The sequence below is a fragment of the Miniopterus schreibersii genome (assembly GCF_964146895.1).
Source record: "Miniopterus schreibersii genome assembly, chromosome: 2".
In the NCBI taxonomy this organism is placed as follows: Eukaryota; Metazoa; Chordata; class Mammalia; order Chiroptera; family Miniopteridae; genus Miniopterus; species Miniopterus schreibersii.
Window position 1 is genome coordinate 159,481,076 of NC_138102.1, and position 14,935 is coordinate 159,496,010.

The 14,935-nt window shown below is 38.8% G+C and overlaps 1 protein-coding gene across 2 annotated transcripts in view; it reads right to left on the reverse strand.

Moving 5' to 3' along the window:
- The window catches only part of PDE3A (phosphodiesterase 3A), a 262,353-nt gene that overhangs the window by 43,367 nt on the left and 204,051 nt on the right, over nucleotides 1–14,935 (reverse strand). For both annotated transcript variants that reach the window (XM_081127317.1, XM_081127318.1), the window contains exons 3-5: nucleotides 5,540–5,797; nucleotides 3,566–3,720; nucleotides 598–722 (exon numbers count right to left, since the gene is read on the reverse strand). In XM_081127317.1, the coding sequence (XP_080983443.1) occupies nucleotides 598–722; nucleotides 3,566–3,720; nucleotides 5,540–5,797 (538 nt within the window). The remainder of the gene's footprint in view (nucleotides 1–597; nucleotides 723–3,565; nucleotides 3,721–5,539; nucleotides 5,798–14,935) is intronic.

The following is a 14,935-nucleotide window of genomic DNA, read 5'->3' on the forward strand; positions in this document are numbered from 1 at the left end:
TTCCTGCCACAGTGCTGTTGGCTCTTCTGGTTGCAAACTTGTGGGATTTTTCAAAGAGCTTTCAAAAGTCCTGAATTTATTTTCTCCAAATTTAAATACCTCTTCTTTCAATATTTATATATTGGGGTGTATGGGGGCGGGGAGGTGAGCGACATAAAGAATTTATTTGAAAAATTATAATATGTATAGTAAATAAAGGATTTCTTTAATCTCATATAAATACCATACTCCTGAAAAATAATTTTCTTTCAACAGCCACTAAGAATAAAATTGCAATTTCATAAGTATATCATTAGCTCTGATATTATAAGATGATGCTTCCAGAGATTATCCTCAATGGTAAGAGTGATTTCCTATTCATCCAATAAGCTCAAGATAGACTATCTGGTACAGCAACCTGGAAAGCATGTGTTTCATCATATAAAGTGGAAATGTAAGTAATTAATTGGGATTGAGGCCTTCTCTTTTTAGAAAAGTCAAAACAAATATATCTAAGTGTAGAGCATCCCCTGAATCATATTTAAACACTTAAGACTTAGTTCACTCGGTGACTGCACGCTCAGTGAGTGTGAACTCTTCTCCCAGTAAGTCACTTACCTGGGCGATTTGGCTTTTTAGCCTTTACATAGTTAGCTGAAGAAAGGGCATAGGACGAAGTGAAGGATCTGCTTTTGGTGAGGGTCATCATCGCTGGGTTATTCCAAGAATCAGAACTAACAGCACTATAAAGACAGAGCATAAAGAAAGAGAAAGAAATTATTCATCAATCATTGGGGCAGAACTTGCCAACACCCAACCATCATCTACATAATAGACTTGCCAATCTGAGCCATGGTCCAGGCTTAGTGACAAAACCACTTTGTCCAAATGACAAAATAGGGCATCTAAGCTCAGTCTCTGCTGTGGGGCTATAGCAGTCACTCCTCAAGCACACTGGGTTAACAAAAAAGCAAAGATAACTTCCCTGTTTATCCAATAAGTAGGAATCAAACACCTCATTCTACTTACAGGATCATGTTCCTCATAGATTTTCTAACAACTTGGCCAATTAACCAGTTAAGATGCAGGGAAGCTTAATTAATTGGGCTCTTTATTATTTCTCATTCTTGGTGTACCTAAATTCAAAAATTAAATGTTTATAAAATCATTGAAAGATAATATTCTTTGCAAAATTTCCTTGTAAAGAGAAGGGTCAGCCACAGGCATCTGACCTACAATTTATTTTACTCGTGATGCCCTGGAAAGAGAGGAATGATGATCGAAGTCTCCTTGTAAATATGTTAATGATGAACCTGCTGCTAAACACACTGATGCTATTCACTAGGCGAAAGGTAATGGACAGTGAGGCTTCGCTTAGGGAATGCTTTCTGCAGGATATCCTTGGTTTGTCTAGGTTATTATTGTAAATTAATCTGGAATTTATAAATCTATGGATGGTTGGAATAGAGAATGTTACACAGAAGTGTAATTAATTGAATGTACATTTTGGAGGTGTTCCAAACCAAAACCTATCTGCATGCATTGCTCAAAACCTTTCATGTTAAATCTGAAACAGAATCCATTGTAATTTGAGGGAGAAAAGGATCTAGGAAGCTGTGTTGACAATCTTGGACTACTCCAAGGGAATTATTCTGCATTTTGCTAGTGCTTTCAAGCATTAGTAAATTAATACCGGGTAAAATCTATAATGTGCATGAGTATAATTGACCCTTTGCCAGTCTTAGATTGGCACTGTAAGCAGGATGTACCTGGTCTATTTGGGTGACTTATTGCAAATAAACCTGAAATTGATGTGATTATGGGGTCATGAATAGATGGAGGTTGTTGTGTAAGCTAGACAACAACCAAAATGGCTTCATCTGTGCAAACAGCATATGCAGGAACTGCTTAGAATCCTTCATGCTAAAACCAAGCCAGAACGTGTGCTGATGTAAAATAAAAGGACTGTCAGGGTGCTACACTGATAGTGACAGACCCCCTGAAGGGAACAAGGCTGAGCACCCGCTCTGTTATTGCCTATATCCTTTGGTTACAGTAAATTTAGCAATGAGTAAGATCAATAATTTGTGTGGAGTCTGATTTAATACTCTGACACTTACGGTACCCCATTTCTAAAATGTTCATGAAACATACTGGGTAATGTCCTTCCGTGCTGGTGTTGAGTTTTACAAAAGTCCAGGTAATAAGAGGGAATGGAAGTACAATGGTACGTGAAAGAAACAATCATTTGAGTTTGCTTTTGAATCTATAGATTTATTAGACAATCGATGTAAATATGGAAGAAACCAATTAAACATAATTTTAATCAAGAAAGCAAGGAAAGCCAGCAATCATTAAATTCTTATGGTTTCAAAGGCTTCCTTCCATTTCTCTGTCCCTCTCAGAATGGTGCTTTATTTATATTCAAGGCCAAGAACAGGAGAAAATTATTTCTAATACTGCAATCATATAGTTCAACAAAACTGTGGTTATTTTTCAGTCATTAAGTCATTAATAAAACTGATGCAAATGTTTCAGAAACCTTAAACCACATATATTAAATGTTCTCATAATTATTAAGTTAATAAAAAGTATGCTATTTTTATTCAAAACAGCAAAGAACAACTACATTAGCTTCCTCTAAAAGCATCTCTTTCATGATGTTTTTTTTAAATTCTTTCTAGATCTTAACCTTATCTTTCCTTTGGCTTTGAAGTCACTTTATAAAATTGGGATTATTATACTAATGAAAGCTTATTTATTTATTTTTATTGAGGTATAATTGACATAAAATTGTACTAGTTTCAGGCGTGCTACATAACAATTTGATATTTGAATTATTGTGAAATTATATTCTTGTATTATTATTAAGTATATATTATGAAATAATCACCACAAGTCTGGTTAACATCCATCACCACATATAGTTATAAACAAAAATTTTTTTTGATGAGGACTTTTAAGGTCTATTCATTTAGCAACTTTCAAATGTGCAATATTGTTAACTATTGTCACCATGCTGTGCATTACATTTCCATTATTTATTTATTTTACGCCTGAAAGTTTGTACCTTTTAACCCCTTTCACGTATTTTGAACACCACACACTCCCGGCGACCACCCATCTGTTCTCAGTCTAAATAATGTTTAAATTACCAAGTGTTTGACTTTATCTAGGAGCTGTTAGAATGAGGATTTACTTCTTGCTCCAACCTCCTGCCTTTCGTATAATGCTAGGAAAGCTGGGCTCGGGGAAGTCTAACAATCTTTTGCAAATGTCAGGTTGGATACCTTTGATTTAAGGATCTCAATATGGATCTCAGCCTAGGTAAAATCTAGCCTACCTTTCTTTATTCTGGGCTCAACCCTTCCCATCAAAAGTCACCTAACGTCACTGTCCCCATTTTTATTTAAGACTACACAGCACAATGTAAGACTAATCATCTGATGTTAATCCCTATGCTGCTCTGCATTTAAACCATTCATATACTTTTTTCATTTTCAAAGCTGGCCTCCAACCAACTGTTACTGGTTGGGCCTCCCTTCGCCTGTATTTAGATGTGAAACCAACAGGAGCGTTGCCTGACCTGGTTAAAGGTGACTCATGCAGTTTGATGCTGGCGCTCCGATCCCTCCGCACTGGGGCAGGCTCCAAAGTGGGCAGGCCTGTGGCTGAGGTGGTGGTTGTCCAAGTCGACGAAACTCGTCTCAACAATCCGGGGGGCAAGCTCTTTCTCAGGCGCTAGGAAGAAGGAGTGTTGGTTTTATTATCAGGCATATTTCCTACCACTAACTTCAATGTAATATAGAAAATGGGTTTTACTTGGAAGTAAATTTGTTAAACTATATTGGTTGAATATCACCTATCTAAAATGTGGGTACTCAGATATTCAATAAAAGATTCTAATCAAAATAAATGAATACAAAATAACATTTTGGGATCTTCATTTCAATGATTATTGGGATGACAGTCAATTACCTTTGGGATAATTTTATAGTTATATTAATTCAATAGTATTTATGTACCTATACACAGAAGTTTTTCCTCAAAAGTCACTTGTTTGGGGCATGAATTAATTTATATCATCTTGCACAACAGTCTCTACACCAGAGACTATTTTAATTTCTTGACTTACAAATGACAGCACATAAGAGTAAATTAGTATAACACAAAATTAACCACCTCTCTTGTGGTTAATGTCACTTAGATATCAGACACATGGGTAATGTCATCAGCACCAATAACAGAAGACCTTGCTGGTTGACCTGCAACTTTCTCTTTATTCTTGCTTCCCCTTCCATATCCTAAGTGGGATATGTGGCATCATCAGCACTGAGCTCACCAGGGTGAGCACCACCATGCAAAGAGGGTTTTCACCTTAAAAATGAAAGTGTAGGTATTCTACGACAACCGCAGCAACAGTTACAATGGGCAGAAGCTCGACCCACTGGCCTCCTGGTAGACCAGTCCTGTAAGCACAGTTTACAAAGATGCAGTCTGCTCTTCTGAAGATGGTTACAACTTCTGAGAAGTGGAATATGTATCTCTGATACTAAATAGTTTTCAATGCCTCTTAAAGATCTGAATTTGCACCTTAGAAGGTAATTTAATAGCAAGAGAAAAGGTAAAGCACTGTAAATACCAGGATTGTTGCCTATAAATCTGTCACTGACTTCCTATCTATTTTGAGAGCCAAAGGAATCAGTTAATCTCTCTCCATTCCATATCATGCTGAGCCATACCCTTCTCAGAGAAGTATATGGGGGAAGGAAACTATGTAAACGCCTAATTGACAAAGTTGCATGAAGAACACGTTCCTGAGTGACGAGACACAATAGCAAGAGATCGGGTGTTACAGATTGATCACCAGCTCAAGAGAATGGCTGCTTGTTTCTCAAATAGAGAGCTGTGCAGGATGCACCAGGGACCACTTAAATTCTGATTTTTCTAAAGTCTTGTTTTCAACTAAGGTTAGGTCTAAACTGGGTGGAGGATCTATCCCCTATAGCTTACTTCTGTAAAATTCTTATATCTTACATGTAAAAGGAAAAAATTATACAAAACACGAAGATAATCTTTTACTTTAAATAATCCAAAATCAACTAAAACTGTTCTGAGTTCAAATTGTGTTGGGTTTGGGAAAGCCATAGGGTACTATAAAGGATACCTTACTAAGAATACAAAAAGAGTGAAGAAACCTTGTGTTTCAGACACAACGGATTTTACACAGAATCCACGCTAGAATGGGAACAAGGACTTCTGCCTTTTTTTTTTTTTCCCTGCCATAACCTTATCTCATACAACAGGGTCTGGCATATAGAAGTAAAAACTTCTTGAAAGTCTGAACAAAAAAGGCTACATAAAATGGTAAAATTTTAATTTACAGAAAGTGATCAAGTATAAGGACAGAAGTCTTCATGCTTAAAATTTCATTCCTTTGGTCACCCTGATCAACACATTTCACTGAGTCACTGAGATAAATCAGCACGTGGGTTTGGAGTGACAAGAAAGAGACTAGAAAAGAGTTTAAGCTTCCTATGGGTGTGTCATTGATACCTACCTTGGGAATAGCCAGCTTGTCTTTTTCAGAGCCTTCTTCAGAATCAGAACAGGTGTAGTTTTCACTGAAGGAGACGACAGGATTCACTCTGGGCTTGTGAATGGCCGGGAAGGAGAGCTGGGTGCTGAGCAGGTTGCTCACTGCCCGCAAGGACGTGCACACGTTGGGGGGCAGAGAAGGGTCGGCCAGGAGGTCGGTGATGAGGCCGTGAGCCTCCCCCATCACGGCGATATCCACAGTAATACTGGTTCCTGAGGACTGGGACCCCAAACAAAGGACAGTCAGGTAAGAAGTGGCCTGTGTCTGCAGGCCCAGAGAATGAAACGGGGCTTGTCTGCAAAATGGACTGAGCTGACTCTTCAGGGCTGCAGTCAAGGAACATTCAAATCTCATTTCTGTTTCAATTTTTGCCAAGATTTGCCATGGCTTCCGCCACGTTTGTGTTCATGGCACACTTTTTTAATGCTAACATTGGGGGAGGGGGAGGATGTATTTAAAGAGATTAAAAAGATAAACATTAGTTTTTAAAAGACAAGAAGTTTCAGAGAACCTGAAAAACATTTCATATCAATTACTCCTTATGAAGACCTCAACATTCAATGTATGTTATCTAGAAACTTCATTTTGAAAATAACATAATTAATATACTATAAAATTTTTTTAGTAACTTCTTTTGATCAGACAAAACTTCAACTTTATTAAAACATAATATTATAGCCTAGTCTGTGGTACTTATTCAACTACTATTAGAGACAAGCACAAAAAAGCAACCCAGTCTGTGCTCAAATTCACGAGCTGCCCCTCTTCATGTGGTTGGTAAGAACAGAAATTTTAGTTTTGGGATTCTGCAAGACGTCTGTCATATTCTGCCAAACTGCCCATTAGGCCGAGAGCCGTTACCTAGTATTTGCTGAGGTACGAAGACCACAAAGAACAGAAGAATATTCCCCAGGCTGCTGGTCAGGCCAGAGGACAGGCAGAAAGGGGCAGAGTGAGGGACAGCCTGGGCGGAGTCAGGGCGAGGAGGGCCGTGAAGTTAAAGACAGCATACCGAGGGCCGGCCATGTCGGGATGTAGCCATAGTGCACGGCACACTGGACCTACGCAACTCTAAACAGCACAGTGCAGTCAGTAACTGGGGCACAGGTTCTGGAAGGAGCCTCTTACATCCAAATCCTGACTCCTGACCCCACCACTTTCTACATGCATGATCTTGGGCAAGTTATTAAATTCTCTATGCTGTGAATTTTCCATCTGTAAAATGGACATAGTAATAGTACCAACCTCAGAAAACAATCATAAGAATGAAAAGGGATAATATATGTAAGTTACTTAATGTTGCACTGGCAATTGTAAGTGCTCAATAATGATAATGATATAATAATAGTAATAATTCTGGAGTTTTTCAATAAGAGGTTATTAGTTTGGCCGTGCATTTGGATATATACCCAGAAGTGGAATCACTGGGTCATAAGGCAGCTCCGTTTTTAATTTTTTTAGGAACCTCCATACTGTTTTCCACAGTGGCTGTGCCAGTCTGCATTCCCACCAGCAGTGTACGAGGGCCCCCTTTCGTCCACACCCTCGCCAACACCAGTTGTTTGCTGATTTATCGATGATAGCCATTCTGGTAGGTGTGAGATGATGCCTCATTGTGGTTTTAATTTGAATTTGTCTGATGATTAATGATGTTGAGCATCTTTTCATTTGCCTTAACTTCATTTTTATTAGTAAAAAATAACTTGCCATAATCAGAATCAGATAGCTGGAACATGGAAATGCTGGGCTGCAAACACAAATACTCTCATCCTGCAGCTTAAGTGCTGAACTAGTACACTGGAATAAATACTGAGCTTTTTCATTTTACATTCCTATATATATATCTGTATTTAATGCTTTATTTATTTAATCATCGGGCCATGGTTTTCTCTGTGTGCAGGCCTAAATATATATTATAAACCAGTATAAAAATTTAGTGTAATAGTAATAGTTTTAAGATGTATATGTATATTTCACTTATGTACCTATATTATTAACTTCAAGAATGTCCATGAGAAATGTCAGTGAACTAGGTTAACATTCCCTTGTAGAAACATGTATTTTCAAGTGCATCTCTAATTATTATGCTTCTGAAAAACTCAGTGTGATCTGAAAGAGTAATATTTATTCCTACCCATGTTGTTCTAATAAAGGTAAACTAACAAGTCACTGCACACTTTGCCTAAAAAATTAAAAATTCAAGTCAAACTTTGTTTCCAGGACATCAATTTTCAGACTTTCTGACAAGGAAATTAACAGTTTATGCTCTAATAATTAATAATTAGAGAGGTTTTGTCAAAATGTTTTCAGGATTTAAAACTTACAAATCTGGAAAAAACTTGAGCATGTTCACTGACAATTAGAATTAGAATTTTTAAAATAAATTATTGGTGAGAGAAAAAGTCTTTTTATAATTCTTCCATTTTATGTCTTTTAAATAATACATACATTTCTCAAAGTAATAGAAGTATTTTTACATATTAAAAATATTAAAGAATTTTAAACTAAAACAGAAACAGAACTAAAACTTCATCCTCATTAGTCCATACTGGACTAATTCATCCTCATTTATCCATACTGGAATTGGCTAAGAAGCCACAGTGAACACTGTTCCTGTTGAAAAACTCTCCCCACTATAATGAAGTCAGGTCTTTGCTTTATTGGTTTATTGGTATAACAGTCAAAATTGTATCATACATGAGAGTTTATCACCACTTTTTGGCTCAGATAACCAGAGGCTTCAATGAAGCAGGAAATCTAAAACCAGCAACCTGATCCATTTGCCACGGAATCGCCAAGACTAACCACAGATAAAATGTTGGGAGATGGAAAGACAGACTGGCCGCTATGTTAGTAAACAGCAGGCAGGGAACAAAGATGCAGGCAGGTCTAGGGAGTCATCATGAAGGGATTTTAGGGGAGAGGGACTTTGGTGGATGGCAGAGGTTTTTCACATATGATGAAAATAGGAAACAATGGAGTGACTCTCAGAGGGCAGCTCCACCCCTATTCAACTTTCAATATCACAAAATTTCTAGGAATATCAAGTAATACTCAGAAATACTTCATTTAACTTATACAATCTTAGATAGTGATAATAAATACTCAAGGTACAGTTTATATGAAAGTTACTTTAAAGGAAAACCTTAAGCTAACAGCTTGAAATCATCCTTAAGTGCAGTAATGAACTATAGACTAAGCATAAAACCACAGTTGGGCCTTTTTATGGAGCAGATGATCACACGAATCTTTTCCTTTAAAGAAAAAAGTAACCAAGCAATAGAAAACACTCTACTTTGCAGGCTTTCCTTATAATAGAAATATTTATATTTAACATTTAAGAAAATGCTAGTACAATTCCCCAGACACTGTTTAAATAACAACCAAATTTGGGTTGCCACCTTTAAATAGAAAATCTGGAATTTCAGTCTGATAAACAGTGGAGGAAAGAGCAGTTTTATATATCCAACCAAAAATAACTGATTTTCTTGGCCTTAACATTGATTTCTGCTAAACTAACTAGGGGAGATGCAACCGTGGAGATTCGAAAGGACTGTGATAACTACCTGAAAGATTTTCAACTGAGAAGGATTCCAAGCGCCTGAGCCATTTCCTTTGTAGGAAAACACAGAACTAACAAACCGGGCCCTGGCAGTCGCACACCAATGCGACTGCGCGCAAGAACGACAACTGGAAAATCAACACAGTGGACACAGAGTCAAAGAGAAAGTCTTGGCGCTTCACCAAAAACGGTGTGAAAGCCTGCATATTTATGCATATCGTTGAAATAAATTTGTAGAGGTACGGAAAATATATGGCTTATTTTTATGATTCTCTGCTTTAAAAATGTCTTACATGAACAGACCAACTACGGGTCTTGATTGGTACATGAATTAGCACATGGAGTGTAAAAAGATACAAGGGCACACTTTCATCACGCACATAGTTTAGAGGGTTGTGTATGTAAGAAGCTGGAGAGCAACGTGATAAAGAACTAGGATATAAGAGTGAAATTTTATTCATCAATATCAAACTTTTATTGTATGAGGTAGTACATGGGGTCTTTAAGAGCACAGGATCTAGGGTCAGGCTTCCTGTGTTCATATTTTGGATTTTGGATTTTGGAAAATTCATTTATGTTCTTGTTTCTCACCTCTACAAAGGGGAAAATAATAATACCTACTGTATAGTATTGATGATTAAATGAGATCAGGCACATATAGGTCTCAGGAGAGTGCGTGGCTCACAGTACAATGTTTGATAAATAATTATATATCACCGCCACCATTATCATTATTACTATTATTGCATTGAAAAAACTGTGTGTACAAAGAAATGCATATTGTGCATGTGTGTTTGTTTCTTACTTATGCTGGGTCAGTAGTTTCTTTATAAGTAAGGCAGCATAGAAATATGATTTCTCTACCACCACCGACAACGAAATAAAACAACAAAACAAAAACCTAAATATGTTCACTACTTATTCTAGGTAAGTCATAAAGATTAAACTCACTACTCCCATGTACTCATAATACTTCTGAGATTAAATTTAGGCTCTTAGAAAGTAATTGTACAAAAGTCCTGGTTTCAGTTAATATGGTTGATTGCACTGGTATGATTTATAACAGTATGTGAAAGGAATTCTAAAAGCAGGCATCTTAGCTCCATTGTTGGAAGTAATTTTTTGTTTTTTCTTTCTTTCTATTTAGTCATCCTGGGAGGCACCCTGGGAGGCAAACAGCATGGGAAGAACATTCTCAGGATGAAAAGGGAGTTGGGATAAGAGAGGAATAAACAGTGTAAGGGATGACACATAAAACGAGAGAGTCACTGGGACTTTTCTTACCCAACTTTGGTCCTCAATGCTGGGAAAAGATGCCTGATGGGTTTTTGGGAGCTGTCTCCTCTGACACGTCTGCCACCACCCCACACCCTCCAGATCTTTCTCTGGGAGGCTGTCTGTGATTTTGGGAAGAGTAGTATCTTGGTTTTTAATGTACTAAATTCATTGAGAGGAAGAGCTGGAATAGATAAATGATCTTTGGTATATTACTGGTTCTGACCTCAGAGCCAGCAAAATTGCATATGTGTTTATACTTTCATAGGACCCATTTATAATTTTAGACTTGAAGTTGGTTGGGAAATTTTTTAAAAATGAAATCATGTGAAAATTTTGCAGTAACTCATTGTAGGCTGAACCTTGGCTAAATGCCATCTTAAGGAAGCAGATGTTTGCTTATTTTATTTTCTGGCAGAGAATATGAGTTTACATTTGGATTTTCTCCTTAAGATAATATGTATGTACAGTAGGAGAAAAACTTATCAGGCCCTTCATCACTGCTTTCCAACACCTCTGCTGGCCCCATTTGAGATGTGAGACACAACAAACTCCAGCAGCTACCAGAACTCACTGCCTTCTCTTTTGATGTTCAAAGAACATTCCAGGTCATCAAATGGGATGCTGTACACAGCCCTGTGTCCCTTATATATTTCCCTATAACCTCTCTGCCGATAAGCCAAAAATTGTTAAAACGGTCCCTCTGTTTGTTTTTTAAGTACTTTCCAGACACTAGCACATTCACCCAATAGCCTCAAAAATAATAATCATTACAGAATACTGTTGTATTATTTCAGAAATAAAACATATTTATTAGACTGTGTACTTTAGTAAACACCCATATCTCTGAGAAGATAACAGCTGCTCTGACTTCCAGGCTGATTCTCTCCGTTTCTTCTAATTGGAAAAGATGAGCTGGGTGGCAAAAGCTGTGAGGGATTCAGGTAATGAACTGTTCACATAGGTGTGCATGCAAATGAAAGTGGGGAGGCTTGGTTTAGTATAAATTGCTATGCAAATAAAAAGCTTTATCATTTCTGTTGGTGGAAGAAACTGGATCTTCCCATTGAGCACAAGTTTGTAAACATTATAAGAAAAATTAAGAATCTCTGAAATAAGCATGAACTCACAAGTTGATGGATTTTGATGATCTTTTGTTTGTTAAATTTTAAAAATTGCTATTGAACTCGAACTTGAGGTTTGTATTTGCTTAGCCTAAAAACAATTTCAGTGAACAACAGGTGGCAGTGTTCTGCCTTTATAAAGAACTCTAATTGTCGGAACATCTTTTTGAATGAGGGCTGCTCCCTCATTAATAAGCAGAGTTTAGTTTCCTTTTTCACAGAAAAAAATAAACTAAAAAAAGAATAATTTACGTCTGCCTATTGGTAGAAAGCAATAAAAATGTTTAAATTGTGTTATATCTCTCAGACTCACTGTTAAAGCGAAACTATGATTACATAAGCAATAATTTCCCCAAGTAAACATTTCACTTCTGTCACCTTTCTCCATTTTTATAAGATACACATTGTAAACATGAGCTATTTTCATGCACAATTTGATTTAAATCATTTTACACATGTAAATATCTAGCGATTAAAATAGTCATAAAGTAAAACTCACTGAAAGGTGCACTCTAACACAATGGTAATCTGTGTTGTGTTATTTGTCACCAGACTCTTTTCTACCTCGTGCTCAGTGGGCACTTATCTACGCTACTGACTTGCTTCTATTCCTGATGACCCGGGAGATCGTCTCTGAACTGCTGCAGGAGCAGCCAAACTGGTCTTTCTGTTGGGCCATTCCCGCAATCCATACGCTGGAAGCATCAAAAACAAAAACAAGTGAAAAACCCTGGGAGCTGTAACTTCAGCAAAACTTCACATCTCCGACCAGTTCTCAGATGTATTCATAGAACCTCTGTCACAGCCCTTGTGACGGTTTTCAATAGAACTTTTGGCGTGTGATCATTTGATGAAGGTTTGTCTTCCTCTCTAGGTTTAAAGTGTTAGGAGAACAAGGCAATGCTAATTCTCATTCACCAGTTTAACCCCAGAGCCTAGTTAATGTCTGGCGCTTTTTAAGCACTCAGTATTAGAAATGAGTGAAGTCTTCAGTACCATACTCCCACCCTCCAAAGATAAGTAAATTTCCTCTTTCTAGTTATTTACCTTAAAAAAATGTAAAAAGGCAAATTACAGTGTCTATGACATTGCCTTAAAACAAGTAACTGAATCTTCTGGAAGCTACCCTAAAACTTTTACCCTTCTAGCACAATTTCATGTTCTAATCTTAAACTTAAAATTAAATAAAAATATTGAGAATTGTTACTGCAGTGCTGAAGTCATGAATAAAAAGTACATTTAAGAAACTGAATCTAGAGTAAGTGCTATTCAGAAACCAGTGAAACTGCTAAGGACATGTAATAATACTGGTAAAAGAAAGCAATATTATACAGTTTTCTAGAACTTGGTACATAAGTGAAAAGAGTAAAGCAGAGAATTCGTGTATATGAAAGAGTATTATTTGGGGAAAAGAGAAAATCTTAAAAGACTGGAGGCAGAGAAAGAATGGCCCTTGAGGACACAGTTCAAGTGAAGGACAGAGTGCGTCAGGTAGAAAAGGGTACCGGTGCCCATAGTTGGTAACACTGTATTGTATATTTGAAAGTTGGTAAGAGAACAGATCTTAAAAGTTTTTATCATAAGAAAAAAAAGTGTCAGTATGTATGTGATGGATATCAACTAGACTTACTGTGGTGATCATTTCTCAATATACACAAATACTGAATATTGCACACCTGAAACTAATATAATGCTATATATCAATTACATCTAAATAACAAAAAAAAGAAGCAGTGAAGGATGCGTCTTAAGGGGTCGAAGGGAATGGACCCTGAAAGGACCATGAGCCAAATCCAAGAGCTTTAATGAACCTCTCAGGGCAACAAGAAGCCTCTGCAGCGTAGTGGCACTGCCAATATGTGTGCAGGAAGGAGCCAAGCTGACTCTCAGGCTCATGGCTTGGGCAGATGGGTAGCTAAGAGCCTTTCCCTACGTTAGGGATCACTGAAGGGATGATCTGGTGTGGATGCCGAGGTGTTCATCATTCCGTGAATATGTGATGTTCATGGGGTGATTCAAGATGAATATCAGGAGGGACAGCTGGACCAGAACTACACCTCTTGGGTATTAATGACGTAGACGTGGCCGTTTCAAAAACACACGGCCACGGAAGTGTAAAAAGAAAGAGGAGAGCGGACTGAGGGCAGAACCATAATCAATACCAACACTTGAGGGAGGGGAAAGAGAAACTCGCAAAGGAAAGTGAAGAGGGACAACTGAAAACCGGGAGTGCGGGATCGACCGGGCCGGGGAAATGCTGCTGTTAAGATGGGATGAGTGGTCAGCCGTGACCCATGAGTTTCAGAGGTTAAACAATTCTGAAAATGCCTATTAGTTTAGTATCTGGAAGGCCGCTGGGGACATTGGAGAGCGCGGTTCCAGTGAAGCACTGAGGCTGTGGGTCACACCGCAAGAAATCGAGCAACAGCGGGAAGACATGAAAATGGAGACAATGCAGCCAACTATTTGGTGACAACTGGCTGTACCAGGGAAGACAGAGGTGTGTCAGTATCTAGAGGGAAACCAGGCTCCAAAGGGCTGGTGAGCAAGTGAGCAAGCGTGGATGTTAAAGGGGGGACCCCTAGTGTGAGGCGCCTAAACGCCAGGGAAGGCGCATGGGGTGGTAAGTAGATCAAGGCCCAAGAGAAGAAAGTAAAGGATGGGGGGGCTGGCCTTTAACAACGGGGCTACCTTTCCCACGATAACGGGGAAGGAAGGATGAAGATTGGCAGGGGAGAAGGCGGAGTTCTTGGACTTGGGCTTTATTTACTCTGTAAATTGGTCATGAGTCCCCTGGTAAGAGAGTGGTGTAGACAATGCTGAGGTTGGGGGACAAAGGAGAATGGCTGCGCGTGGAATTACACACGAAAAGGCACAGAAGTGGAAACAGGAGGGGTCTGCCGGTAGGAAAGGAAGGGAATGGGACAACCGGACCGGGGACCCTGGTGAGGTGGGGGACAGGTGTGGAAGGCGAGGGGAAGGGCCGAGGAGCTCGAAGCAGCCTGCGGTGGGCGCGGGGCGGGCTGTGCGCCCGAGAAGGACGGTGCGGGACCCACGGGCAGACCAGCCTCTCGGGCACGGCAGGTTCCTGCTTTACTTACCAGAAGACAGGGGTGAAAGGGAAATACGAGGCCAGATTCCACGCCCAGGAATGAAAGACAAAGTTTTCTAATTCTATGACTTGGCAACTGAGTGATGAAGGTATCTGAGAGGAAGATGATGTGACTGAGCCAGGCACAGTGCTTGAGGAAGACTAAGGTGTGGCAGGGAAGGCAGGTTGGGCCAAGGCCGCCCCAACAACATGCAAAACTGGGGCACTTGCAGCGGGAATGACCGGGAAGGGCGGAGTGAGAGCCACAGGAAGGAAAATCAGTTAGAAAGTGATTCAGTATTGGG